This window comes from Ambystoma mexicanum, chromosome 6p (assembly GCF_040938575.1).
Source record: "Ambystoma mexicanum isolate Mex_15411 chromosome 6p, UKY_AmexF1_1, whole genome shotgun sequence".
Lineage (NCBI taxonomy): Eukaryota > Metazoa > Chordata > Amphibia > Caudata > Ambystomatidae > Ambystoma > Ambystoma mexicanum.
This window is the reverse complement of record NC_090935.1, coordinates 387,069,448-387,095,575: the sequence shown is the minus strand read 5'-3', so window position 1 is coordinate 387,095,575 and position 26,128 is coordinate 387,069,448. Positions and strand designations below refer to the sequence as shown.

The window sequence follows — 26,128 nt, the reverse complement described above, 5'->3', positions numbered from 1 at the left end:
ATCAGGCATGTCGCATTAATATGATCAAGGAATGTCAGGCAATTGAGGCTACTTCATTTCACCTGCAGCTTATTAGTGATAGGGGAACATATAAAAGGTGGAAGTCAGAAGCATCTGTACGATGGTGTTAGTGGAGGTACAGTTGCATAAGGAAGGAAAAACCAAGTTGCTGTGCTGAGTAGTGAGAAGCCAACATGCCAATGAAGTTCCTAAGAGTCTTGCCGAAGGGACTGTGCAGAACTGGGAGCCCCTGTGAGGGAAGGCATACAGTAGATGCTGCCAGGGAGCAGAGGCGGAGCCAAGCACAAAGGCCGGCGTATGCTGGAGGGAGAACCCAGCAAACTGACAACTTGGTTATCCCGCTCGAGGAGGAACAGCCGAATCGAGCCACAGAGACCCGGTAAATGTCAGGAGACACTAGGAAAGCCAGAGTGCTCTGAGCGACTGTGAAATGCATAATGAAAGTAGTTAAAACTATATCTGTTGAATACCGAACTTTATGAAAAGTACTGCTTAAGCCAGTACAAGTTAAAACGACACCTATTTAATACCGAACTGCATGAAAGCTGTTACTTTCACCCGCATAAGTGAAAAACTGCATTTGTTGAATGCCCAAATTCATGAAAGGAGCTGCTTAAGCTCACACAAGTGCCAACTACACTTATTGAATATTGAACTGCATAAAAGGTGCCCTTCAAACTTGCACAACTTAAAGTTCCATTTTGTGAAGGCTGAACAGAATGAAAGGAACTATCCTGAAGAATGTAACACAACATTATATTTCCTGAATCCGGAGCCGCAGGAAAGTCATTGTTTGAGTGAAACCTAGTAAATGTTAAATTACTGAACAATGGCTTTGGGGAAACATATGGTTGTGTGACCTATAATGGGTGGACCGTGTGGTCTGATAACTGCGCCGAGACCAGGAAGTTTCTTAATACTGACAATATCAACATTAAGAATCAAATCACAGGCAAAGCATATGGTTGCGTGACCTGTAATGGGTGGACCGTGGGGTCTGATAACTGCGCCTTGACCAGAAACCACTAAATATTGGAAAAGCAACAAAGAGCTATCAGTCCTTGGTGAAGCTATCCAAAGGACGGATTAAACAGACAAAGCATTCGCTTGTGAATAATGGAATCAAGTCAACTGTTCATTATACATTTTGGTGAAGAGAACCCTGAGAACTAAAGTACTGGACAGTGTTTATCTTGGGGCAGGGAGTCACAAAATCGCACTGTTGTGTGAACGTGACTACATTTGTACTTGGGAAAGGGAAGCCCTAGACCTTCTTTTGATGCAAACTGTGATGTCAGAAAACCTACAAAACGTATCTCCAGAAAGTGATCAAGCCTCCTTGAAACTAAGTTACATTGAAAGTGTATTGAAATTTACCACTTATCTTTGGTTGAGAATATTTCCCCACTAGATTCTGTTGCAGTTGTGAGGACAAGCATAGCTTTTGACACACATAGGGCTTCCATACTGATCTGGTGGTAACCCTGTCGGGGCTACCGGCAGGTTGCAGGTGGGCCCATATTATTTTACGGGGGCCTGACTTCCTGGTGCCACCAGGGGATTACAACTCTGGCAGCCCGGCAAGTCAGGCACCGGTAAGATATAAGTCCCCATTCCCATAGCGTCACCACAGGACTCTATGGGAGTGGGGACACGGAAGCAACGGCACCGTTGTTAATGGTGGCAGTGCTTCTGTGACCGGTCTGCCGACAGGCCGCTGCGCCCGACAGGATCAGACCTGACCAGCACCGCGGGCACGGCAGGCAGAGTCAGAGTTTCCCGATCCGGACACAAGGGTGCCGGTGAGCCTACCGCCACCTTTGTTTCCAGACTGGCAAACTCCTAATGAGACCCATAGACTTTTTATTTGGACTTGTGGACATAGACTTTCCTTAGATTTCTTTAAGTAGGGAAAATCTCACTATAGCATAGGGTTAGTTAGGAATTGTACCATCCCGATTATTAATAACTTTTTGATACCATGCCTGTCTCACACCAGTGAATTGTAGAAGAGGTCTCTATGACTCAAAACCTTTAACTAACCCTCCAATGAGACTATCTTTAGGGGGCCGTTTGCCATCTCTTTCCTAATGGCAAACATGTCTTGATCCAAAGAAGTTTTAAAAATGGGTTTCTTTTAAATTCCAACTCTTTAGGCCGTATGAAATACAAAATAAAATTTTCTCTCACCACAACTGCACTTTTGGCCACTTTTGGGGATTTTTTAAACAAGCCGCATTCACTGCACTGAACGTATGTGATGAAGCCTAAATTTCAAGAAACTGTCCCGAAACTGTGCATATGTAGTAGCACTCTAACCAAACACTTTTTGAAATAAAGACTAGATTATAATAGTGCAGTCTACAAAAATCATTTGTTTTCTAAATCCCACCTCTGAGCTAACAAGTACAAAATGCTGTGCAAGTCTTTTATTCATTACTTTGTCTCCTACACATTTGTTGTGCTAAATTCCCTTTACTTTTCAAACCAACTGGTGATCTACAAAAGCGAAGGTTTGCCTACTCATCAACAAGAAAGCATAGCTTATTTTTCAGACCTATCTCCAATTTCAAAATGGAGGGCTCAAACATTAAGCGCTCAAGTGACCATAAATCCAGCTCGACTAACAGCTGACATTAGGATTCAGCCCAAAAGATCTAACACTGACCTCCCACAATCAAATAACTAAATATGTATATATGTGGGAGGCAAATATGGTGCACCTTTTTATATAGGAGCACTGTAATCGAGTCCTTTAATAACTGGAGAATCCTAGAGCTATGCATCACCTCCTCATAGACACAAGAGATAATCGTGCACCGTACGGCTAGTATCAGCTTTATCGCAGCCACTTAAATATCATCAGGGCCACGGATTCTGTAATGCTGCTAAATACCCTTCAGAACTGGCCAGTATAATTTCTTATCCTCAAGATTGGGAAGTGAGGAAAGATCTCTATCAGTTGGATTCTCTTCCACATAGTTTATATGTTGGTTTATCATAGTAGCCTTTATGGAACCCTTTGCAAACAATAGCCAAAAGGCTTAATATTTGGCAGAACATTTTTAAATTAGGTTATAATTTGCTCTCTGCAATTTAGCATGTTTATATGAGATATGACTTTTACATGCATGCCACCTTACTGTACACAACACCCCAAAAATGTGCTTGCTAGAGACTTTAGAAACATTGAGTGCCTTTCTCTTCTATGAAATAGACATTAAGCACCACACCCACTTAATCCCTCCATTGTAGCATTGTCCATAGTCATGATGTTACTCACTTCATCAACTAGTAGACTCATAAAGGTATGACATGCATTGGGGATAGCAACATCACGCTGCACATAGTAGGAATTGGAACAATCTGTGAGAAATGATCAGGTTCCTATAACTAAACTTAGATCCACAGGCCAAGGCAATCCTCTTCTCGTCAACTTTTTCGACAAGGAATTTCCAGATCACTACTTGCTTCAAACGTCCATGTCCTCCCTTCTTCTCTCTCAGATGATTTTCCACATTTGTAATTCTTAATGGCATTTGTGTTCTCAATAGTCTCGAGAGGATAGATCAGGGGCAACATGCTTGCCTTGGAAGCAAGACGACACGGAGCAGCACAGGTTCGATACCCGGTATGTGCTTAGAAACCTCTGGGTATTAAGCGAGTTATAAATAACCTATCAACCTAATATCAGGATATTTCCTGGTTTGATCTTGGGTTGCTCCCACTTTTCTGTCACTATAAACCTAGGGTGGTTTAGTGATATATTTGGAGCTTATAGAGCTGTGGCATTCAGGCATGCTCTCTTCTGTGATTTTGGAAATCCAATTGCCATTGGTGGAGTACAACTGTCCTGAAACATTTGGCTCCTGCTCGTGTATTACTTCCATCTGGATTCCATGTCGAAGGATCTGTGACTTCATAACTTATTTATTTAGATAACAGACATTTTCCTTGACTGTCGTACCTCCTTGTGGCCCACACCCTTATTTTTCCTTCTGCACATCAACAGTTTGAATTTCCTGGGTTACCCTCCACTGTGTTGATTTCCCTTCTCAGTGGGTCTTGGAATTCAGCCACAGTTGGCTTCATTTCTGGAAATACATTTGTTATACTTTTTCCTGCTGTTGCGTTCCTTGCTGATTGTTTTGGGGACACTGGATAAAATGGAGCCTGAAATTATTAGTGTACACTATATTGCAGCTCTTAGTGTCATTATGTCTCCTTTTTGGAGACCTGTCAGTTATAAAAGAAGTAGTACCACATTAATTCCCAGCAGGAATGCTCGCTTTAGGACTCTCCATGGAATGTATGTTTTTATGGGATTTATAGAGTGCAAAACTAACTGGGGAGCGACGAAGCACTGAACATAGGGGATGCACCCAGCCGGATAGAAGTAAGGGTGAGGGTGATAGCAGAGGAGCTGGGATGGATATGTGGAGAATCAGGGTTAGTGGAGCTATCAATTGGTGAGATGTTCTTTAATAGAGTATGACCTTCAACTCTTTCCTCAAGTGTAGGATGGAGGGAGCCAGTCTTATCTGCATTGGTAAATGGTTGCAGAGAGAGGATGGGCATCAGGGAAATACCTGTTCCCTCGTCTTACAAAGCAAGTCGTCCTCTCTGTCAGCTTCTAACATTCTTCCTGAGCTCCTGCTTGCAATTGACTGGATCTGCCTTGGAGGACTGCATATCTATGTAGATAGGGTTGAGGGTTGTCTTCTTAAATAAGTCAGTGAGCTTTGTTTAGTTCAGGGCTTTGCCCGGTAGATGTTTTTGTTATGGTGGTTTTATGATATGATATATGACATTTTTAACGCGCCTGTACACAAGTGTTTCTAGGCACGACAGGACAAGAAGGGGGAAACAAAGGGAGGACACAACAATGATCCTACTAGGTGTTGTGTCATTCACATTGTGCAAGTGTGGGGAAGAAGTAGGAGTGAAGTGCCAGGGGAGGAAGGGAGGTCAGAAGTGCAGGTAACTCAATAAGTGCAGACAGAGGGTGGCTCATAAGTGCAGAGAGAAGGGACTGTAGGGTCACAGATACAGACCATTAAGTGCTGGGGAAGACCGGACGCTGTGCAAGGGCAACTGGACATCAGGAGCCTGGGTCCGAGTTCAGGGGGTAGCCAGGTGGCCATTGTGCGGAACAGTCAGTGACATCAGCAGGGGAGGGGAAGAGACAATGCGGAATCGAAAAGGAATGTCTTAAGTTGCTTCCAGAACCATATGTGGTTCTGCTCAAGTTTGAGAGAGGGTTGGAGGCTGTTCCGGGGGGGGGGACCCAGCCGAGGAGAGAGATCTGCCCCCAACTCTCTACTTGGAGAAGCGTCTGACCCTCAGAAAGTTGGAGTTGGAAGAGCAGAGAGCTCGAGAAGGAAGATGTGTAGGAAAAGAAAGTTGGAGGTAATGCTGTCCCAGGCCTCAGAAAGCCTTGTGGACGATGCAAAGGGTCTTGAACTTGATCCTTGCAGCCACAGGGAGCCAGTGAAGAGATTTCAGAGCTGGAGAGATATGATCCCTGGGCCTGAGGCCAAGGACAAGTCTTGTAGTTCTGTTCTGGATAAGTTGTAAAGGTCGAAGAGTAGAGACAGGCAGATTGCAGTAGTCCTGTCTAGAGAGGACCAGGGCTTTGGAGACAGTGAGCTTCTGGGGGAAAGTGAGAAATTGAAGTATGCCTCTGAGATGTGAGGAGAAAAGGAGATGGTGGAGTCGAAGATGACACCAATGTTCTTAGCCTCACAGGAAGGGGAAGGAAGAGGGCCCAGCATAGGCGGCCAGAGAGAGAGAGGAAAGGAGGGAGCAGGTGTCCCATTGAGGAGGGTCTCAGTCTTCCTGGCATCAAGGCAGAGATAATTGACGGAACACCATTCCCGAATTGCGGCTAGACACTCTGGTATGAGATAAGGAGCAGAGGTGGCTGATGGGAGCCTGAAAGAGAGCTGGGTGTCATCCGCATAACAAATTGGAGCAGAAAGTAGTGATGCAGTGGGCAAGAGTTGCCAGGTAGTGGTTGAAAAGCCAGGGAGAGAGGTTAGAGCCCTGGGGAATGCCACAAGTAAATAGAGATAGAAGAGAGCAAAGACCCCAGTTGGACCTAGGGGGGGTCGGTCGGTGAGAAAGGAGGTCAACCAGGCCGGGGCCTGATCAGTGATACCCAGGTTGTCATGGAGGGGATTCAGCAGAATGTCATGTTGACCGTGTCAAAGGCAGAGTGAGGCGAGAAGGAAGATTAAAGTCAAGCAGGTCTTTATGGTTGTTCAGGAGAGGAGGTTGCGTGATTCTGGCAGCTCTGAAGCCAGACCGGTGATCGTAGAGACACTCACAGATTCAGTATGCAGATTAAGCTGGGAGATGGCCAGCTTTTCCAGGAGTTTGACCAGGAATGGAGTGATGGATATCGGGCAATAGTTAGCTGGAGAGCAAGGATTTGCAGAGGGCTTCTTTAGAAGGTGGTGCACAAGGGAGTTCTTAAGGGGGAGGGGAAGGTTCCAGTGGCAAAGGAGTGATGCAGAAGTTGACCAAGGCTGGAACAAGTGTCTCGATGTGGTCCTTGATGGTTCTGGATGAGCAGGGGAGAACCTGCTTTGACAAGACTTTCACAGATCGGACTTGTCTGGAAACATCATCATGAGATTTGGAAGAGAGGTAAAAGGGGAAAACATTCTCTTTGTATCAATCACAGGTTTCTAGGAGGTTCCTCAATAGGTCAAGCTGAACACCCATAGACATCTTTGCTAGACTATGCTGGGCTTAACCAGACTCTCGGACACGAGCACCACTAGAAAGTACTGCATCCCGCCTGAGGTGGTGCCATATAAATCGGACTGCTATCTTATGCCAGCACAGGTACAGAGAAAATCACCTCTTGTATTGCAAGTGGCCAACCTTGCTCTCTGGCTCAGTGTCAGCAGGAGGTTTGCTAATAGACCAGCAACAATCATTAACAACTGGTGTCTGATGTGGCTGAACAAAGCTGACTTATGTTTGGTTAACCAGAATAAAAATACAGCAACTGTAAAAGCAAATATATAAAGAGGTGGCAGGAAAGGAAAGGGTTACTGAGTGATACGCAATAAAGAGCAGTGTTTGCCTGAGACCACTGTATGGTCCAAGATGTGACCGAGTTTGATCTTGGTTGACAGATCTCTGTAAGCAATGCGTGGTTAATCTGTAGGCAGCAGGGTGTGCATAGGGTGTGTTAAATCCATGTGTAAAGTGTAGCATGCTTTCAACACACCATGCGATGTTCATTGATTTGTTTCACAGAGCGGAGGCAGCGGTCAGAAATATTGAGATCCCCACTGTGAGATAAATCTGACCGCATCGCCACCCCCATGGAATCTTCATGCGGGTGGAGAGTCTTTGGATTCTCAGTGTGGCTATTTCCAGGCCTCTTTCATAACGGGGTTCAGTGCTTGCCAACAAGAGACGCTTGTTTCACAACTTGAAAATAGGGTAGTGCCTTGGGACCATATTGCACTTGCAATCAGAAGAGTTACCGCTGGTTCAGATTCCTTGATCTGGCATAAAGGACGGTTAATACCACCGTGTGAGTATGTTTTTTTTTCATTTTCACCACTAACCACCTTCTATGGAGTGGGTTTGGGTTTGTATTTGTGTGTAATTGTGTGTAATTTCTGTTTTAGAAGCTTTTTATTAACACAGCATTGTCTAACAATAGGTTGTAGGCAAATGCATGTTTTCTACCATTATAGATAAATGTTGAGTTTAGTATAGATTCACCGGAAATTAAACTGTTTGCCTTTGCCTCCCAGCAGCCAAGCAATGATGTGTTTGGATCTGATCTATTTTCTTCGGCCGGATCGTCTAACACAGAAGCCCCTTTGCCTGCAGGACAGGCATCCCAGCTCGCAACTCTGGAAACGAATCCGCTGGACCTCTTTAACCACAGTGCACCTTCTGCGGTGTCGCCTATTGGAGGCCTAGGTTAGTTGAGCACATTCTTTTATGTCCATGCATGGCGGGAAACTTCCATTTAATAGAGGGTTTTCTAGATAAGCCTTGGGTGGCCTTGCCTGTGCAGTCCAGAAAGTTCTATTCCTGTTGCATGCATTTCGCTGCCTTCCAGAGAGGGCTAGTGTTCTTGACCTCATCATTTATCTGTTGGTTAAATGAGCATCTGATTCAATCAAAATGTCAAGGTATTTTTTTTTCACTTTCTGTCCCAGGAACAGCAACTGTAAGGGCATGCAGCCCCTTAGTTTGGTATTTCTTTTTTTCTCTACCAGTACTAGGATTTCTCTTTAATATGCAATGTACCCTACTTTTAACAACTGCAGATGACAGTGATGCACTACAATGGTAGGTGGCCAAATGTACTATGGCGTTCCCCGATATCATCTTCCCACTTGTCAATGAGTTATTGCTAGTAGAAATTATCTTACATCCCCTATAGAAAGTGAATAAGAAAAATCTGTATAGTCATTCACTCTACTCCGCTCCGAGAGGGATTTTATTTTTCTTAATGTAAGCTCACACACTCATTTCAAACTAAAAATTACTTTTAACTGCAGATCGGTTGAAGACAAGCAAAAGTATTTAACATGTTGCTCTTTTTCACACATTTCTGGAAGCCCACCAACCTTGTGGGGTGATGTACTGGAAATGATTGACTGGGGCCAATTAGCTGTTGCCATTCTGTAGGGCATCAAAATGTAAAGCGCATGGTAGTATAATAATGGGTTATAAGGCATTTTGTGTAATTTCTCAAAGAAAGAAAACAAAAGGTACAAGTGACTCTTTATCTCTCTTCCTTCTGTAATATGGCATTCCACAGAAAAACTGGTACAGAATTCTCATATGGACAAAGAGCCTTTGTGGGATTGTCAATTTCAGGCCTTGGACTCCTGCATGTCACCATTTAATATTATATTTCATAAACCCGACTAGTGATTTATGCTAAAAACAACAGTGCCCAGTTTTCATTGTCACCAAACCTATACTATCCTAATTTGGCACTTAGGGATTATAAAGAGAAAATAGGATAGAGGCTTAACATAGTGTATGCAAGCTCCAACAATATCCTGGGCCACGTCATGAACACAAGCGCCAACAATATATATTTTTTAATTTTTATATTGTGGTATTGGTTGTTCATTCTCAACCTTACACAAAGTACAGAAAACGTCACAACATGTTTATCATACATAGCCAATAACAGGAAAATAAAAATTAAAGCAATAGAAAAAGGAAAAAAAGCATCACATTTAAGAGAAACCCCATAGAACTGGGTTGCATAAACACATTCAGAGAATATTGCATAAAATAAAAGAAAAGAAAAGCTAAATGAAAACACTGACCCTAGATCGATTCCTCCACCATCTGATGCGCACCACGCCCACTTGGTTAAGGTTCTTTATCACAGAAATGGTCACAGCATTTTCATCACCTCTCGAAACACACCTAAATAATTCCCCTGAATCTAGGAAAGCAGGATTATATACAAACTGACCCTACCACATCGTTCTTTGCGTTTGTAAAGAGGGACAGTCCTGCCGGACAACCTTTTGGATGATCCTCAACAAGGCTGATCTAACAAGGAGATCTAACAAGGCTGATTTCTCCCGTGGGCAATACATTTAATCTGTATCTTAGAAATTGGAGACTCCACTAGTCCTTGGTGAATTTTTTCAGATACCTAGGAATAACCCCAAAGGGCTTGTCATCTTCATAGCATCCGCAAGAACGTCATACAGAGATCCCACAAGGGGTGCAAGCAACTTCCTGTACAAGGTCAAGACTCTACAGTCCAACAGACATCCCAGCGATCTTAGTGCCAGTTCGAATCTGAGGGCAACAATTGGTAAGCCGTCTGGCAGGTTCAAATCTCGCTTCAAAGCCTTATGTTCAAACTTGTCATTCAGGGCTCTGGTTTTGTAAGCAGTTTCCATTCCGTAAAGTAACTTTGCTACCACTTTCATCCCGTAATAGATTATCAACAGACACAACGAGAAACAACAGAACCTAGAGCTAATTGTATTCATCTGGGTAGCGGCTTGAGTCGCCTTGAGCAAAATGTGTGCCATCAGAATACCAATACTGTCAGCCGAATCCATTGTAAAAAACAGGGAAAAAGCCTTTCTATGGGATTTATTATTTGGTTTCCAACTAACCAAGTGAAGCCCATTTTTTCTTTTAGGTGCAGAGGTAAATATGATAACACACGTTTTGCTCTCATTGATAATTCATTCATTAATTATAGAGTATTCCTGTATCGGGCACTATGGCCACATCGCAAACACAAGCTCCAACAATATCCAAGGTCACATTGTGAACACAAGCTCCAACAATATCCTGGGCCCAGGCAACTTGTTCACACACTGGAAAATGCTAGAGGTTTCGCGTTTCCCCTAATTCACTTTCTGGTGGCTACGTTATCCAGAAAAAAGGCAAGCCTGATGCAAATAAGTCAATAGATAAAGAATTCATACTCCAGAATAAAGGGAATACAGAAAGAGTAGAAATGTGTTCAACAAGTTACAGGCAAAAGCCACGACGAGGACTGAAAACAAACACCATCGACATAGAAATAAATTGAGCATTTGTATAAGGAATTGGTAAACAACGAAACATATCAAAATGAGTCCCTTTTAAATTATAATCGCACAATTGTGTTACTAACAGTCAACATTTTAAAAGGGAAAAAACCATAGTAAATCTAAGGCTTATTTTGTAACATTAAACATTCAATTTACAATTTACCCCATTATGTACGATGTGCTGCATGCAGCAAACATCCAATGTGATCCCTACTCAAAACTAGGTGCTATTATTTTATGTATAGTAGCAATTTAAAATAAAACATGTCCTCACTGTTACACGCATACTCACAATTCTCAGTGAAGAGTCATCACAAGGTGTGACGCCTGGCAAGTAGCTATAGAGCAGCAGACTAGGACATCTAGAGCGTGGCTTTGGCCGTTGCCCTCAGCTTCCTTTCCACTACATTAGGTCTTATGGTGATGAAGGGAAAGAGAACCTCGTGTTATCCAGTGATCACAAAGAATCTTACTTTAGGTTTCGGCATAGCACCTTTCTCCATCGACTCCAATGTGGCTCTAGCAAAGAGTACTCTTGGACCTACCTGGATAGGGGCCAAGAAACAACACTTATTAGGCTTTCTAGTTTTCTCCTACTCTCAGGCTTTGGTTCTTCCAACAACACGTACACACAGAGTTCTATTCAATTCCCTTCAGCTCACAGGCCGTTGTGCTGCAGCCACCATCATTAGCATGGTACATGCACACTGGGATCCCAGGTCTTCTCTCTCAACATAGGGGAGGCTTAATGTCAGGTTATGAGATTTACTCTGCAAGAGGCCTAGTCCTAGGAACACAAGAAAGTGCTCCTTGGGTTGGTGCACACGTCCACAGATATATAAAGGGCACCACCAGCTGAAAAGACTTGGCACTTATTTTTGTTTCAAATGGACCAAATCCCATGCTGGTCCCCCAACGAGCAGGTTTCAAATAATGACGGGGTTCCTAAAACAGCTTCACAAATTAAATACTCTACTTCTTGCCCACACAAAAGTGAAGTCACCTTTGCCTCTCAAGGCACGACATGCAAATTGATATTAGAATGCCACACAAGGCAGGTGGGATTGTTAACTTACACCTCGCTGTTCTGACGCCTCAATATGTTGTAATGGTCTAATGGTCCACAAATAAAGTTACTTAATCTTATAAACCAAAGTCTTGCCACGCTTACATTTTGGCAGACGGTACATTTGCAATACAAGCTTGATAAAAAGTATTCAATCGTGTTACTTTGATCACAGTTTCAGTCGTGCCCCACCATCCAGACTGCAGTGGGGCAGAAGTGGTCAAACACAATAGTTTTAAAAGCAGCTCTTGAGGTATCTTTGTTGTGTTTGCTGCAGCGTAGGAACATATAAAAGGGATTTGGTTTGGGGCTCAGCATAATATATGGACCACTAACATATGACAATATCCCTGCCACATTGGCCATGATAGTCCTAGGCATCATTTTGGTAAATATATAAAAAAATATGTTATTTACGTTACAAACTATCAAAAATATTCTTCCTCTGAATCAGCTTGTCCATGGCTATTTGTATTACAGGCAGCGTGTTCAATTTAGATTGGAAACTGCAATTGCCTTCTATTTGCAGCTACTTAAAATGTCCCAGACTTACCCCAAAATGGGTAGCCCATTTCATTTTGAGTCCTTTTAACAGCTATTGCTACATCATGCATTTCAGGTACGTTCAGAGGTTATCAAGATGGCATGCAAGATCCACACATGTATCATTACCGAATTTCCATCCCATCTTGTGTGTAATTCTCCCCACTTAATGATTCCCCTAGCACTTTTTGCTGGACTATTGGGTTTTTTCTGACTCTGCTGGGTGAGTGTGAACCTTTTTCCTCACTCACTCTTTTTCTGGGAACGCTTTCGGTTAACTTTGATGGCGTCTGCTTTCCGCCATCCTTTTCAATGGCATCTGTATTTTACTATTGCAGCACGCAGCATTTTCTGTGCAGTTCTGCTGGGAGCTCCTTGAGCTTCTCTCTTTAGTTTTATTTTATTTTCCTGTGCTAACTTGCTGTTACAAAGATAGGGAAATACCTTTCTCCTACCTATGATTTTCATTTGTGAGATCAGCCCACTCCACCTTACGCAGAGGGCTAAGGGGATTCGAAATATTCCTTTTCTCACTTCTCCTGTAACTTTCTAGTTACAGTGGAAAGTCTATCTGAGTGGCTGTTGGCAGTGGATATCTTCTACCAATCTTTCGTGATTTTTACTCACAGGCTGCTGTTGCAGCTGTGGTAAAGGACACATGGTCACCATTGACCTAAAATGGTGCCTGTCTTTTTTCACCAGCTCACGATGGCTTGCCCTTTCTTGAGCCTGCTAACCTGGTTGGGGGAAGTCCTGCTCACTCCTGTGTCTTCACCGGCTCCCATGGGTCTGGGAGGACAGGGAGCTGGAAGCACACCAAAACTCCTTAGGTCTTTGTCCTCCAGTGTGCCTGCTTTGCTCCATTTCTAACTCAGTGCCTTGCTCTACCCCTTGGGACAGCCACCACCCAAAGTTTGAATTATATGATATGGCATTTATAACACGCCTATACACAAGTGTTTCAAGGCACAATGCGGCAAGGGAGGGGTAACAGAGGGAAGACAGAGAAAGCAATCCTAATAGTCCAAGTGTCATAAAGATCGCACAAGTGCAGGGGAATGTTGCATGCATGCTGATTGACTGGGTTCCTGCATAAAAGGTGAGGTTCTTGATGCTGAAGCCAGAGTCGACCACTGGAAGAAACATTCAGAAGAAGGAAGAAAAAGGATGTCTGCAACCGCCTCTGGTGACCACCAAGCCGACTAACAGCAGAAGCCCCAGCTCTTTCTTCTAAGCAACAGGGACGATCCAGACGGGACAACTTCCTCCCTTCGACTGGTGGGCCTTACCAATCTCAAGACCATCTGCAGTTTGAAGTATCCACAAAGTGCTGTGACCTTCCAGTCCTGCACAACCCGAATATCCTGGCACCTCTGGCACTGCTGCAGTGCATTGTTTCGTTGAGTGTACTTTCGGCTGCAAACATATGGGCATCTTCCTGAGCCTACAGAGACAGCATCCTGATCATAGAAGTCCCCTCAGAAGAGTCAAGAACTGACAGAAGGAAGGAAGTCTGCCGAGTGACAACCGTTGCGGCTCCAAAGCCTGTGTCGAGCCTCTACAACCAAGTGCTATGAAGATCTTCTGGCCATCCCTGTGACCGAGGCTAACTATCTGCTGTCAAACGTTCTTCATGTATCCACCAAGGTCGGATCCCCGAACCGGCTCTGCTATCGTCCTACCTTTGGGACCCGCTGGTGACCTAGCTCTTCTTCATCATAGAAACTACTGTCTAACTCCTGGTTACTTACCTAGGCAGTTTGTGTGCTGCTGATTGCTCCTCTAGGCTCAAGAGGCTGCAGCACCAGGGCCATCATGCCTTACTATGGAGAGCCATAAACATGGTTCTCTCCCTCCCCCTATCAAGGGTAAGATCTGTGCTTTGGAGGGAGTTGTTGCCAGTCACCTGCAATTTAAAAAAGTGTGAGAATACAAGTACCAGAATCCTTGGAGACATCAATGTGAATTAATCTGAAACACCTGAAAAGGAAATGCAACTAGACACGCCTGAAAAGGAAAAGAAACACAGCCTCCCTGATGATTGATGGAGTCAAGAAAACATTTGGAGGAGAAGAAAATGTGTTGCTACAGCAGGAAAACTTGACTGGGAACCAGAGTGCGCTCCTTGTCATCATTTTTTACGCTTCTAGTGTCACGTTGGGGTGGATGACCCAACCGTGTTCGCCCATGCCCAAAGTCCCGGTCATAGGGCCTGAAATCCTTCAGGTAATCTACTGTGTCCCCCTGAACCCTTTGAATCAAAATGTGTTACTTGCTTTCTATGCAAAGCTTCATCTGTGCATTTGACAACATTGACAGCATCTGTCTTCCTTTGTTCTGCCGCCCACAGGTTACTAGTCCCCCCAGTCCACCCCATCAGACTTTTGTAGACTCTCATTTCCCACATAGGGTTGGACTTCTAAGGATGAGGCTTGCCTAGAGTTGTTAACTTACCAGTTTTGCTAGTCCAGTATTTGTTGGTTAATGTATGATTTGCTAACCTAAAACTACTCTTGTACTTACCTGATTACCATCTAAAGGTCTACTGTTTGAAATGAGCATTTCTACAGCAGATATATACTGTAGATTTCTATCTGTGTGAACTGTTTTTATTTACCTGAATTGTTTTGGCTTTAACAGTGCCTAGTATATATAATAAATAAGTATATTTGTTTATAACTACAGTGTGTAACTGTTTCCTTCACTAAAAGTGTACTCAAAGGTCTTTGTACACAACTGCAGCCCTTCTCCCTCCTAACATAAGCCTAACATGCTACCAGCATATTTGTGTGGATAAGGTCTAAACTAAAGGTTGGAGCTCTGTGGACTGTAGTTACACTCCATAACAATTACCAATGCCTTCCAGACTGCCTTTGCCAGCCCATCTCTGCAGTGTGCAGTTTGTGCCTGAAGATTTGGAAAACCTTTTGTATCTGCTTCCATTGATATAGAAGGATGGGTCCCAATCAGGAGACCAAGAGAGCAGCATGACCACCATGTTGGTCGCATGCTCTCATTAGACTTACAGGGGTATACAAATGAAGCCCGACAATACGGAGCCTTGCAAGTCCTCTGCGTGTTCCCACTCTGCCAAATGGGAACATATGTTCCCTGCACTACGGCTCTGCACAAGTAAAATGAAGATCTCCACTGTAAAATATGCTCCCACACCACAGCTCTGCATGAGTAAAATGAGGCCATCCACTGTAAATTATGTTCCCCACATTGCACTCTGCATGAGCAAAATGAGGGGATCCCTTGTCAAATATGCTCCCCACACTACAACTCTGCACACGTATAATACGGTGATGCACTATACAATTGCCCCCCCCACACTACAGCTCTGCACAAGTGCAATCAAGGGATTCACTGTAAAATAAGTTGCACACAATATGATCTGCACTAGTAAAATGAGTGGATCCACTGTAAAATATACACCCACCCCTACAGCTCTGTCTCGGTTGGATAGCTCAGGTGCAACATGCTCACCTTAGAAGCAAGACGACACGGGGCACCACAGGTTCGATCCCCAGGTCCGCGCTTAGAATCCTCTGGGTATAAAGTGGGTTATAACTAACCTATCATATCATATCATACACAAGTGCAATGAGGGGATCCACTGTAAGATATGCTCCCCACACCATAGCTCTAGGGGTATTATGTACAGGTATTATAATAATGACAAAAACGTTCATATTGTGAGAATAGGAACAGTTTTAACGGGATTCCACTGCACAACTGCTCTAAAATGGCATCTAATGAATAATAAATATGGTGTTTTGTAAGGAGTAATGTATTTACAGTTTTCTGAGCAAAGACAATACTCAGAACTTGTTTCTTTTTGGTATTCATAATCTTGTGGATTGCCAAACAAACGAAACGGTGTAAAACGAGTAGAGATAGAAATGTATTATTTAAAAGAAATGAATAATGATTATATTTCAATCGATGGAAGGCTTATTCTGTCTATATATATCTTTTAGGTGGATTGCCCGTCATCTCTTCTCACACCACAGCGTGGAGTCCACAATCTTTGGTCTTCAATCAGCCCGCCTCTATGCTTTCTGGATCAGGGATCGGTGCCCAGCCGGGAGGGTATAACCAGCCAGGTGTGTACACAACTGCTCCAGCTGGACCAGGATGGAATCAGCCAACACCTTTTGGCACGTCAGTAATTCAGCCTCCTACCCCCTGGAGCCAGCCAGTCTCCATTCAGCCTAATGCGTGGACCCAGCCAGGGCCAATGGGCAACCCTTTTAACCAGATGAACATGTTTCCGTCTTCTATGGCTCTCTCCCTGTCGCCGTCGGCCATGTTATCTTCTCCACCTCAGCCCCCGCCTAGACCCGTGCCTCAGAAAGAGGCACCCAGGAAGGAAAGTGATGCTTTCACCGCCTTAGACCCACTCGGAGAAAAGGAAAATAAGAACGTAAAAGAGTTGTTCAAGGATTTCCAAATGACTAAGCCTCCTGCTGTGCCAGCTCGGCGGGGAGAACAGCAGAGTCCTGCTGGCAGTGCTTCCGGGGCATTCTCCACCTACTTCAACAGCAAAGTGGGAATTCCGCAAGAAACCAACGATCACGATGAATTTGATATAAGCCAACTATCTGCTAAAATCAATGGTACATCATTTTGTTATATGATATATTATGTGGGATAGATGCATTTAAATGCATCTAAATGTAATATGATATTGTCAAAATGCGTGGTCTATCGCCTTAAGGTCAGAGGTAAAGTTGTGATTATTTGAATAGCACTAACACACTCAGGCACAATGTCTTCTCATAGCACTTCCAATGAGAGTGCCAGGTCACATTTGATTGGCTTGCAAAAAATCAAAAATGTTGACCGTCCCATTCTTCAGATGCAAGTCACAGACGAATCATTGGTGGACAAGAGGTTAGAAGAAGAGAATAGATCACTTGCCCCGGGGAGCAGGTAACCATGAATGCTGGGTTTTAGCCCAATTACTGATGTTCTTTAGAAGTTGTTTCTAGATCAGTGGTTTTGCGAGATAGAAAATAAATGTTCCAATTCAGTGAAGAGCTATATATAAAATATTGCAGGGCATGCACTCTCACTGTACTGTAGACACTTATAACTTGAATACTATTCAAACATGGTTCTACTAATGTTAAGATTCTCTAATCCACCTATTAATTGAAATATCTGATGACTGATATACAGTATCTTGTACAGCACAAGAGCTGGATTAACAACAATTGAACCACCCCCATTTCAACTACACTTAATCTGATATTGAATCTAGACACACACACACATATATACATATGTAATTAATGTCATAACATAGTATTGTATGTTATGTTATTTGGCATTTATATAGCGCTCTATATATCAGTGGTAGGACCTCAAAGCGCTGTCAGGTTGAACGCCCCTGGGAACCGTAGTTCAGGTCAGTAGAGAGAAGTAGTGTCGCAGGGTGCGTGGGTGTACCAGATAAGTGTACAGTAGGTGTGGTTGCCGAGGTGGTAGCAGCGTGCTAGCGTTTAGGTGTGGTGCTGGAGAAGTCAGTTGGATGTGTGCAGTCTGGTGGGTGGACATCCAGACTGGGTTTGGCTGCGTTAGGCCTGAAGGGCGCATATGTGAGCAACTGTGCAGGAACGTGCTCAGCTAGCTGCTTTTTATTAGGGTGATGAGGTATTGATGAGGTCGTTTTCGTATGTGGACAGCTAGGACGAATTAATGAGGGGTATAGCTGTGTTCTCTTTGAGTGATGGTGTATAGTAGAGAGTAAAAGTAGTGATGTGATGTGGTGGTTGTTTTTTGGAGCGCCTGAGACCAGGCACAAGAGAAGGATGGTGGGAACATAGCGACAGACAGACATTTAGAGGCAGGGAGATATGGGTACATGGGGGATACAGATATATACTATTTCATTCTTAAAACCCCTTTACTTCATCTTGAGCAGGTGAGGTATTTTTGTACGATACATTATTTTAAGCAACACATTGCTCTCCTATGAAAAAATGCAAACCAAAAAGAGTAGAGCACTGTACGAGAAGTTCAAACCCAGCTCCTAAGGTACCTCCCTTTCTCCTAGTTGAGTCTTCAAACCTCTACACTATCAATGCATTGCTAATAATGCACATACACGCCTGTATTAACACAAAGCACAATATGTCAGTGCGTGTTGGATACCATCCTGAGGATAGAATTCAGTGCCTATGCTGCAGGACAGTAGATAGGGCGACATATTGGGGATAGTTTAACCTCTGAGCCTGGACTATTCAATGTGTGTTTAATGCCACTTCATGAAAAGGTAGAGTTCTGCTATTAGTCCTGTTAGGATTATCAGCGCTAGGGGGAAAAGTCAATGTGTAAGCAATGGCTCACAGAGATGCAGAGTGCTGTATTACAGCTTTGGCACATATAGCCTCATTGCTAGTTTGGCCATAGTGGTGAAACAGGCAGTATTCGGAAATATTGCCTGTTTTACAGCTATGCTAAATTATCAGTTTCATAATTATCTTCACACAAATGTGGTAACGGATGCAATATGTCCACATGGTAGTACAACATGACTACAATGGAGTCCAAGGGGACCCAAAACGATGATTTTGTAACAGGGGCCATATGACTCTATATTGTGTGGCCCCTTCCCGTTACTGCATGCTGTAACAGTTTCCCAGTTTAGTTTTATTTATGCAGGATATTCCAGCAAACTCATAATGAGTCTTTAATACTGCTCATAGCATGTCATCCAAGATTAAATGTGTCTGTGACATACACCCAAGATATAGGTTCATTCACCTCGAGAAATCGAGATTGGAAAAGAATCAGTGAAAGTTATAACGCTTCAGAAATTATGAGGGTATGAGTGAGGACCCACATAATCAAATGTTGGAAAAAAGTAAGAACACTTACCTTTGGAACGTTATGGGGTGTTGCGTTAGTGTATAGGGTATACAATGGAGCATCAGGGGAGTAGCCAGTACATAGAGTAAAGGTCACTGCATCACTGAAAGGTCTTAATTGTGTCAAAGTCAATGATGTACAGGTGGAAATTCTGCATTCTGTCACGTGCAACATCAATTTCACAAGAGTGGTCGATGTGTCTCTTTCTTTTTCCTACACTCATTTTCTTTACTAATTGCCATTGCCAGGCTGTAGATGGTGGAGCCATTTCAATGTTATGTTATACAAGGTAATATTGATTGCACATTGAAATCCAAAGAGGCACAAGGAAGGATGCTATATGATGTGTGTTTCTCTCCTTCGACACCATTCGCCTTATGGCATGTGGATTTTTAAATGGGCCTCTTCAGACTTTCAGAGACACTTTTTAAAATTGACTAGGCAGCGAGAACCATCTGTTATTAGAGGTTTCTATGTCATTTCATCGACACCTGTTTTTACGACAGGTTTTTTTCTGTGGAATTATTGCCGAAAAAACGTTTCAAAAGAAAATATGTTGTGCGGGGTTCTGCCCAAACCCCATGTCATTTATCTGTTTTTTAATCCCTGACCACTCCCAACCCTTTATATGGCCTTTCCGACCCCACAAAAACATTTTCAAAAGTTTTTCTCTGCAAAAATTCTGCTGAAAAACACCCGCCGTAAAAACGGGTGTCGATGAAAGGACGTTGTACCTGTTAGAAAAAACAGCTGAACATTTCAAAACACTGATGTTGGCAGCCATGTGTATGTCTTTGTACATAAGGAGAATTGTTTTTTCTTACAGTTTTCAGACGTGGGGCCATATGTAACCCAGAAAATATAGAGAGTATACCTTTAAGGAAAAGCATGCTATTGTTGTTAAGATGTAGTACGTATTCTTGTTTTAAGCTATCACCGTACCCAAACCATAGCATAACAAAGCATTTGATCTTCAACACATCTTCAACTAATCTTTTAAGCCACTGGCATCTGGCCAAAATAAACTATGGGGATGCATTTATTGTGTTGCCCAAACAGCTTTTTTTAATGCCAGTCAGCTAATTAAGCAGATATTATGCAAGGTGAATCAGCACCTCACGAGTCTTGCCATCCTCGCATTGCTACTTGATTAAGTTACACTTGGCATTGTTAGCGGTCCAAGGAACACAGGATTCAAGTATTTTGATGCATGGCTTATTATGGTCTCGCCCATTTGGATGCTGGGAGGACATAGGTTGTAGATCATGCTGTAGCTCATGCAGTGAAATATGACATTTCTTTTTAGAGCCACCAAAGCCTGCACCAAGACAGAATATTCTTCCGGTTCCCAAAGCTGCCGAGATCAGCTTTGAAAACCCCTTCGGAGCAGATCTATTCAACGACTCTACGAAAAACCCGGTGAGTACTGGTTGGCTCGTTTTATTTAATTTAAATGGGATTTGCGTAGCTCTATAGGTAGAGCTCAAAGTACTTGTGGTCTAACAAGGAAGATGGGTCGGGGGGTGGGCGTTTGGGAATGGTTTTATGTAGCCCAAGTTCGCGGGGTTTAGAAAACAGTTTGCAGGCATAGGAAGTAAAATGGTGACGCAGACGTAATTGTAAGTAACCGTAAGTGGTAACACCCAGGCAATTGATTCTAAGGTGAATGGGGGCGTAAGCCATCATGTTCTTAACAGGATCCTGACGAATACTGCCATGAATACCCTCAGTTACAACACTGGTAGCCCAATCCTCTCGGGGCAGGAGAGCTTTCTAGTCATTGAAGCTCCCGGCATGCTCAGTTTCCTCCGTCTGTGTGGATGCAGGATTCGCATTGCGGATCCTAGTTTTCCGGAGGGGTGGCATGACTGGAAAAGCCTGGCGAGGTAGCCTGGTGCGCAGCATGGGAGGAGTGTATGCACTGGCACTTGGCACTGAATTGGGAGCCAGTGGAAGCTTTTCTGGCATAACTTGCTCCCTATCACGTAGTCCGAGGAAGAGATGTAGAGCACGCATATAGGCTCTCCAAACTAAATAGTGTTGCAGGAATCAGTAATGAGGCAGGCAGAGTCCTGGGCAAACACTAAGATGCGTTTACATGGTTGCTGTTATGTCTGCAGCACGCCACTGTATATGCTGGCTATATCTCCCAAGGCATGCTAACTATTTCTCCCAGTATTGCTTGCCATGTCTATCAGTCTATGCCTGATAAATGCTTGTCAGGTGTGCCTAAACAACTGTATATCTTCTGTTCGGGCAGGTGAATCGAGATGTTTTTGAGCATTACCCTATTAATGATCCACCTGCTATGGCACTGGTGCAGACACCTTAAGCCCAAGGAGTCACCGAGCATCAATGGAGCAGACAGAATGCATGGGTGTGAACGTGGAGGGGCTTTCACCTCCCACGTCATACCCCCGTCTAGATGCTTTGGGAAAAATTGAGTAGCTTCTGGGGTGGGTGTCAACAGCACCACTGTCCTTCGAGGATGAAGGGGGGACAAGGGCTCTCAGGCTCCTGTTGCATCAGCGGCTGTTCTAGCAGCCTCCTCCTGTGCCTCTGGTATCCAATAGTGGCCGGATGGTTCACCCTCTCAGCAAGCACTACACTAGACCATGGCTGGTCTCTGGTCAAAGGAATCTGAGTGACCTATGTAGAAAGTCAATCGCAAGCTGCTCTCGTCTTTACTCCTATCAGGCGGGTGGGTACCCCAAGGGTTGCAGTTGTGACACCATGTGTTTCCAAAGCTACTTCATTGTCCTGCACTCCCCCTGGAATTAGGATACAGATACATTTTAAATATAGGGGCATCATTTAGGTGGTCACAGTTTATTTCACCTGCATCCTCATGTGTCTCTTTTGCCTGTTATGTCTCCTTTTCAAGGAGGTGTCCTAGTTATGTCGCAATTTGGCACTTATTGTAGGATTGTGTATCCAATTCCTGTGATTTCAAAGTATTGGGTGTCACTTTTCATGGTGTCATATAGCAAACCCTTTCCGCTACTCCTGAGATCTTACTGCAGTGATGCATGTGCTGAAGAGATCGCTTTTAATGCAGGAGATTGCTTTAATGGCTACATATACATTGAAAGAGAACCACTTATTTTTAGCTGAAAATGTATTTGTTGTTATTATTGTTATTATTATTATTATTATTATTATTATTAATATTATTATGTGTGTAACTTACTTAGGGTGATGTAATTAGGTTCAAAACTATCATCCCCTATAGATTCATATCCCCACACACATAAACAGATTGCTGTGCGCATCGCGGCCAGCGGCCTTCAAACTGCAGCAGGAGAAAATAAACAACATTCTGGGGAATTTTATTGTGGTATACATATTACTAGAAAAGTGTTGTACATTTGCATACTTCTTTCACATAGTAGAACACATATATACATCTGTTTTTGGACAATTACTGATGGAAAATATCCCGCAACAAAGTTTTAGCTCTCTCGCTATGATTGCAATGTGTTTTGTTTCACATATCAATTGTGAGAACCTGTTCATAGTTCCATTATGTTGGGAGTCCCAACCAAAATTGTGTTTCCAATAAGGGGGCTTAGCATGACAGTTTCGAAATCCCTAAATTAGACTATACTTTTCCTTTCACAAGAAATGCTGACATTGAACTTCGCTCATTTGACACAATGATAAATCAGAAAGCATTGCTATCATTGATACATTAAATAGCATAAACTAATTGAGAAATATGAATACCCTTACTGGATTTGACTTTTTATGGTCTCCATAGAAGCTTCAACTTCAGAACTTCTACAAATAATAAAGATATTAATGATAATAAACCTATCCTTCTCGACCAATTCTGTACCTAACAACTTGAAACAGTCATGGGTTCTCCCTCTTCTTAAAAAACAATCCCTTGACCCTGCCATTCCCACTAATGACAGGCCTATCACCACGGTCCCTTCCTGCTAAAAATCCTTGACAGAGTTGCCTACTTGCAAATTCAAGATTACTTAGAGTCCAATCAATTGCTAGGCCTGCGTGAATCTGGCTTTCGACCTCAACATGGAACAGAAACTGCCCTTGTTGACCTCAAAAGTCAGATTGATGACATTAAGGACAAAATCAAAGCAGCTATCCTACTCCTCCTAGACCTCTCAGCAGCCTTCGACCTGGTTGACCACAAGATACTCTGCAACCACCTCTCTTCTGCTGCCCACTTTTCCCCCTCTGCTGTCATGTGGATACAATCCTTCTTAGCCAAAAGAACCATGAGGGTCTCTTCATCTGCGGCTGCAGCAGTCCACATCCCCATTACCTGTGGTGTCCCACAAGGTTCTTGTGTCTCCCCCACCCTACATAACATCTTTACAAAGCCTCTCTTTGATAAACTGGACCTTCTGGGTGTCACCTACACCAACTACACAGATGACACACAGATACTCCTCACCATCACTGGCAACTACAATGCCGACGTCACTAGGATTAACGAAATCTTCTCTATCATTCCGGCATGGATGGCCACACGCGACCTCTGCCTGAATGATGAGAAGACCGAGCTCCTCCTAGTCAGATCTCCCAACAACCTACAGAAACTCAGCCCTGACTTCTCCAATTTCATCATCGATGGTAACATCATCCCAGTTGTTAAAAACATGAAAACTTTAGGCCTTTACCTTGACGCCAATACCAACCTCTCCAAACAAGACAACATGACCGCCTCAGCCACCGCCTACACTGGCAAACTAATTAGGGCCTGCAGACCTTTTCTATTGATGAATAGCTGCCTAACACTGGCCAGGGCTCTCATACAATCGAAGCTTGACTACTGCAATAGCCTCTACCTATGTGCCAACCAAGCTATAATCAATAAACTTCAGGTTCTCCAAAACAATGCTCTGCGAGCAGCACTAAACATTCCCAGGCGAGAGCACATCTCCCACATAATAATATCTTGCAAATGGCTATCCATTAAACAAAAAATTGACTTAAAAACCCTCTGCCTCACCTACAAAGCACTAAACCACCTAGCCCCCCCCCCTATCTCACCAACAAACTCACTTTGAAGCCGAGCACTGGAATCACTGGATCGTCCAATACTCTCTGCCTCACTGTGCCCAGATTCACCACTAAAATAGCCGGTGGCTCAAGCTTCACGGGCCTTGCCCCTCAACTTTGGAACACCCTGCCGCTGAACATCAAATCAACCAAATCCTTCAACTGTTCAGGAAATTAGTCATTAGTTGGCTACTGGATAAAACCAATCCCAAGAGAGACTAAGCACAGTACTAACTGTATATATTGTACATACCATACAAATGTTTAACCGCTTGCTCTAACTATCATTGTTTGTATATATTGTATATTGTATATTACCTCTATAATTGTATAACTGCAAAACTTATATATATTGTATTTCTGTAACCTGTCCTTTAAGCGACCTTTTACACCTGGGTCTGGAGCGCTATATAAATAAACAAGCAAACAAACAAAGAATGCTTCTGGAAATTAATTTAGATGCTGATCTATTCAGAAGACACTAGGCCAAAACATGTGTCTACCTCCATTATACTTGTAGGATCCAGTCATTGTTATAGGAACTATGTTTACATGTAATTGACAAGAAAATGAATACCTTTTCTACACTGACATGAACACAAGCCATAGTAGCCTGCATATACAAAACCTCCCTGACTCAGCAATCACTGCTGCCCTAGCCTCCAGAGTACCTTTATGTCAAAGTTCATTTTGAAGAACTTCCTAAGAGATGGCTGGCTGCCAAATCACTTGATTACTAGAACTTGGTTATACATTAGATAAGAAATTAATATACAATGTTTCTGCTTATGAAAAACTGAGTTCACTTGAAATGAAGAATTATCTTATGAAAAAATTAATGTCTTTGATGTAGCTTTCTTTAACAATATAAAAACCCTTTCCATTGTTAAAATTTGTCACTAATTCCTTTTGAGAATACAATACACTCAACAGGTATAAACATAGAAAGTTGTCATTGGACTCTTATTAGGTTCCCTTTTCTCGTTAGCTTCTTGGAGGGATCACTTCCATTTCCTCTGACAAGTTAAACACTTGCTATTGATATTCCTGAGAGAACACTTTTATATGTCTGCTGATGATTGTTCACTGAATCCAAATGACCATGGAATTGAGGGATAGACTAGAGGTACTGGATATGTGACGAATCCCAGGGTAGTGTCACTGCTACCATGGGGGAAGCCCCTTCTCGTAAGGCCGCTACCCAATAATCCCCCTGGGGGTGGTGCTGAATGGGTGGATCTCGTGGGGAGGGAAGCCCTCCATGGAATTGCTGACAATTGTCTTGCTTGGAGAACTCAGTATGCACCCCCTTCCTTTATGTCCCCTCTTTCCTCGAACCCCAATCAGATCTCTGTGGTTCCCCATCCATCTATGTACCTTTGTAGGATAGAAGACCCCATTCATACAAGTCGTACTAGGACGAGGAAGAGTGAGGCGTACCCGGATGGAGTTCAAACAACCACTGGCATGAAGAAGAACATGCAATGAGGCAAACGCTTACAGTGGAACCAACATACACAGAACAGTCAACTAGAGTTCGCTCAAGTGATAAAAAGGAAAGAAGGACTGTGTACCTTGTCAGATCCTCCCTGGATGAACCGAGAGCCGCTGGAGACTCACCGCAGAGAACAGGAAAGGCTGACAGAACATTGCCGAACACAAGCTGTGTTCCCCGATATCCAGGCTGGAGAATTGGGGGCCCAGGGGAAAGCGGGAGTCAGACTGTGCAGTTGGGCTGAGAAGCACATGCCAAGAGGGACCATACCTGGGAACACTGCAGCTACACCGGTCAAGTGGCACAGCGAGTAGAGCGCTCGCTTTGACACCTGTGCAGAGCCTGCTGACGCAGGTTCGAATCCCGGCAGGGTCAAACTCAGCCTTTCATCCTTCTGAGGTCGATAAATGAGCACCACGCAGTGTGGGTAAAAATAAGCAGCGCTCAGATACCTGAGGGTTCGTAGCGCTATATAAATGCTAAATTATTATTATTATTATTATTATACACAAGGAGACCGCTGGAAGA

The 26,128-nt window shown here is 43.4% G+C and overlaps 1 protein-coding gene across 12 annotated transcripts in view; it reads left to right on the top strand.

Annotated features, from left to right (window-relative positions):
• Positions 1-26,128, top strand: part of DAB2 (DAB adaptor protein 2) — a 408,449-nt gene that overhangs the window by 339,908 nt on the left and 42,413 nt on the right. For 8 of the 12 annotated variants that reach the window (XM_069627172.1, XM_069627179.1, XM_069627177.1 and 5 more), the window contains 3 exons: positions 7,803-7,974; positions 16,179-16,817; positions 20,381-20,493. In XM_069627172.1, the coding sequence (XP_069483273.1) occupies positions 7,803-7,974; positions 16,179-16,817; positions 20,381-20,493 (924 nt within the window). The remainder of the gene's footprint in view (positions 1-7,802; positions 7,975-16,178; positions 16,818-20,380; positions 20,494-26,128) is intronic. The other 4 variants (XM_069627176.1, XM_069627174.1, XM_069627175.1 and 1 more) reach the window with 1 other exon arrangement.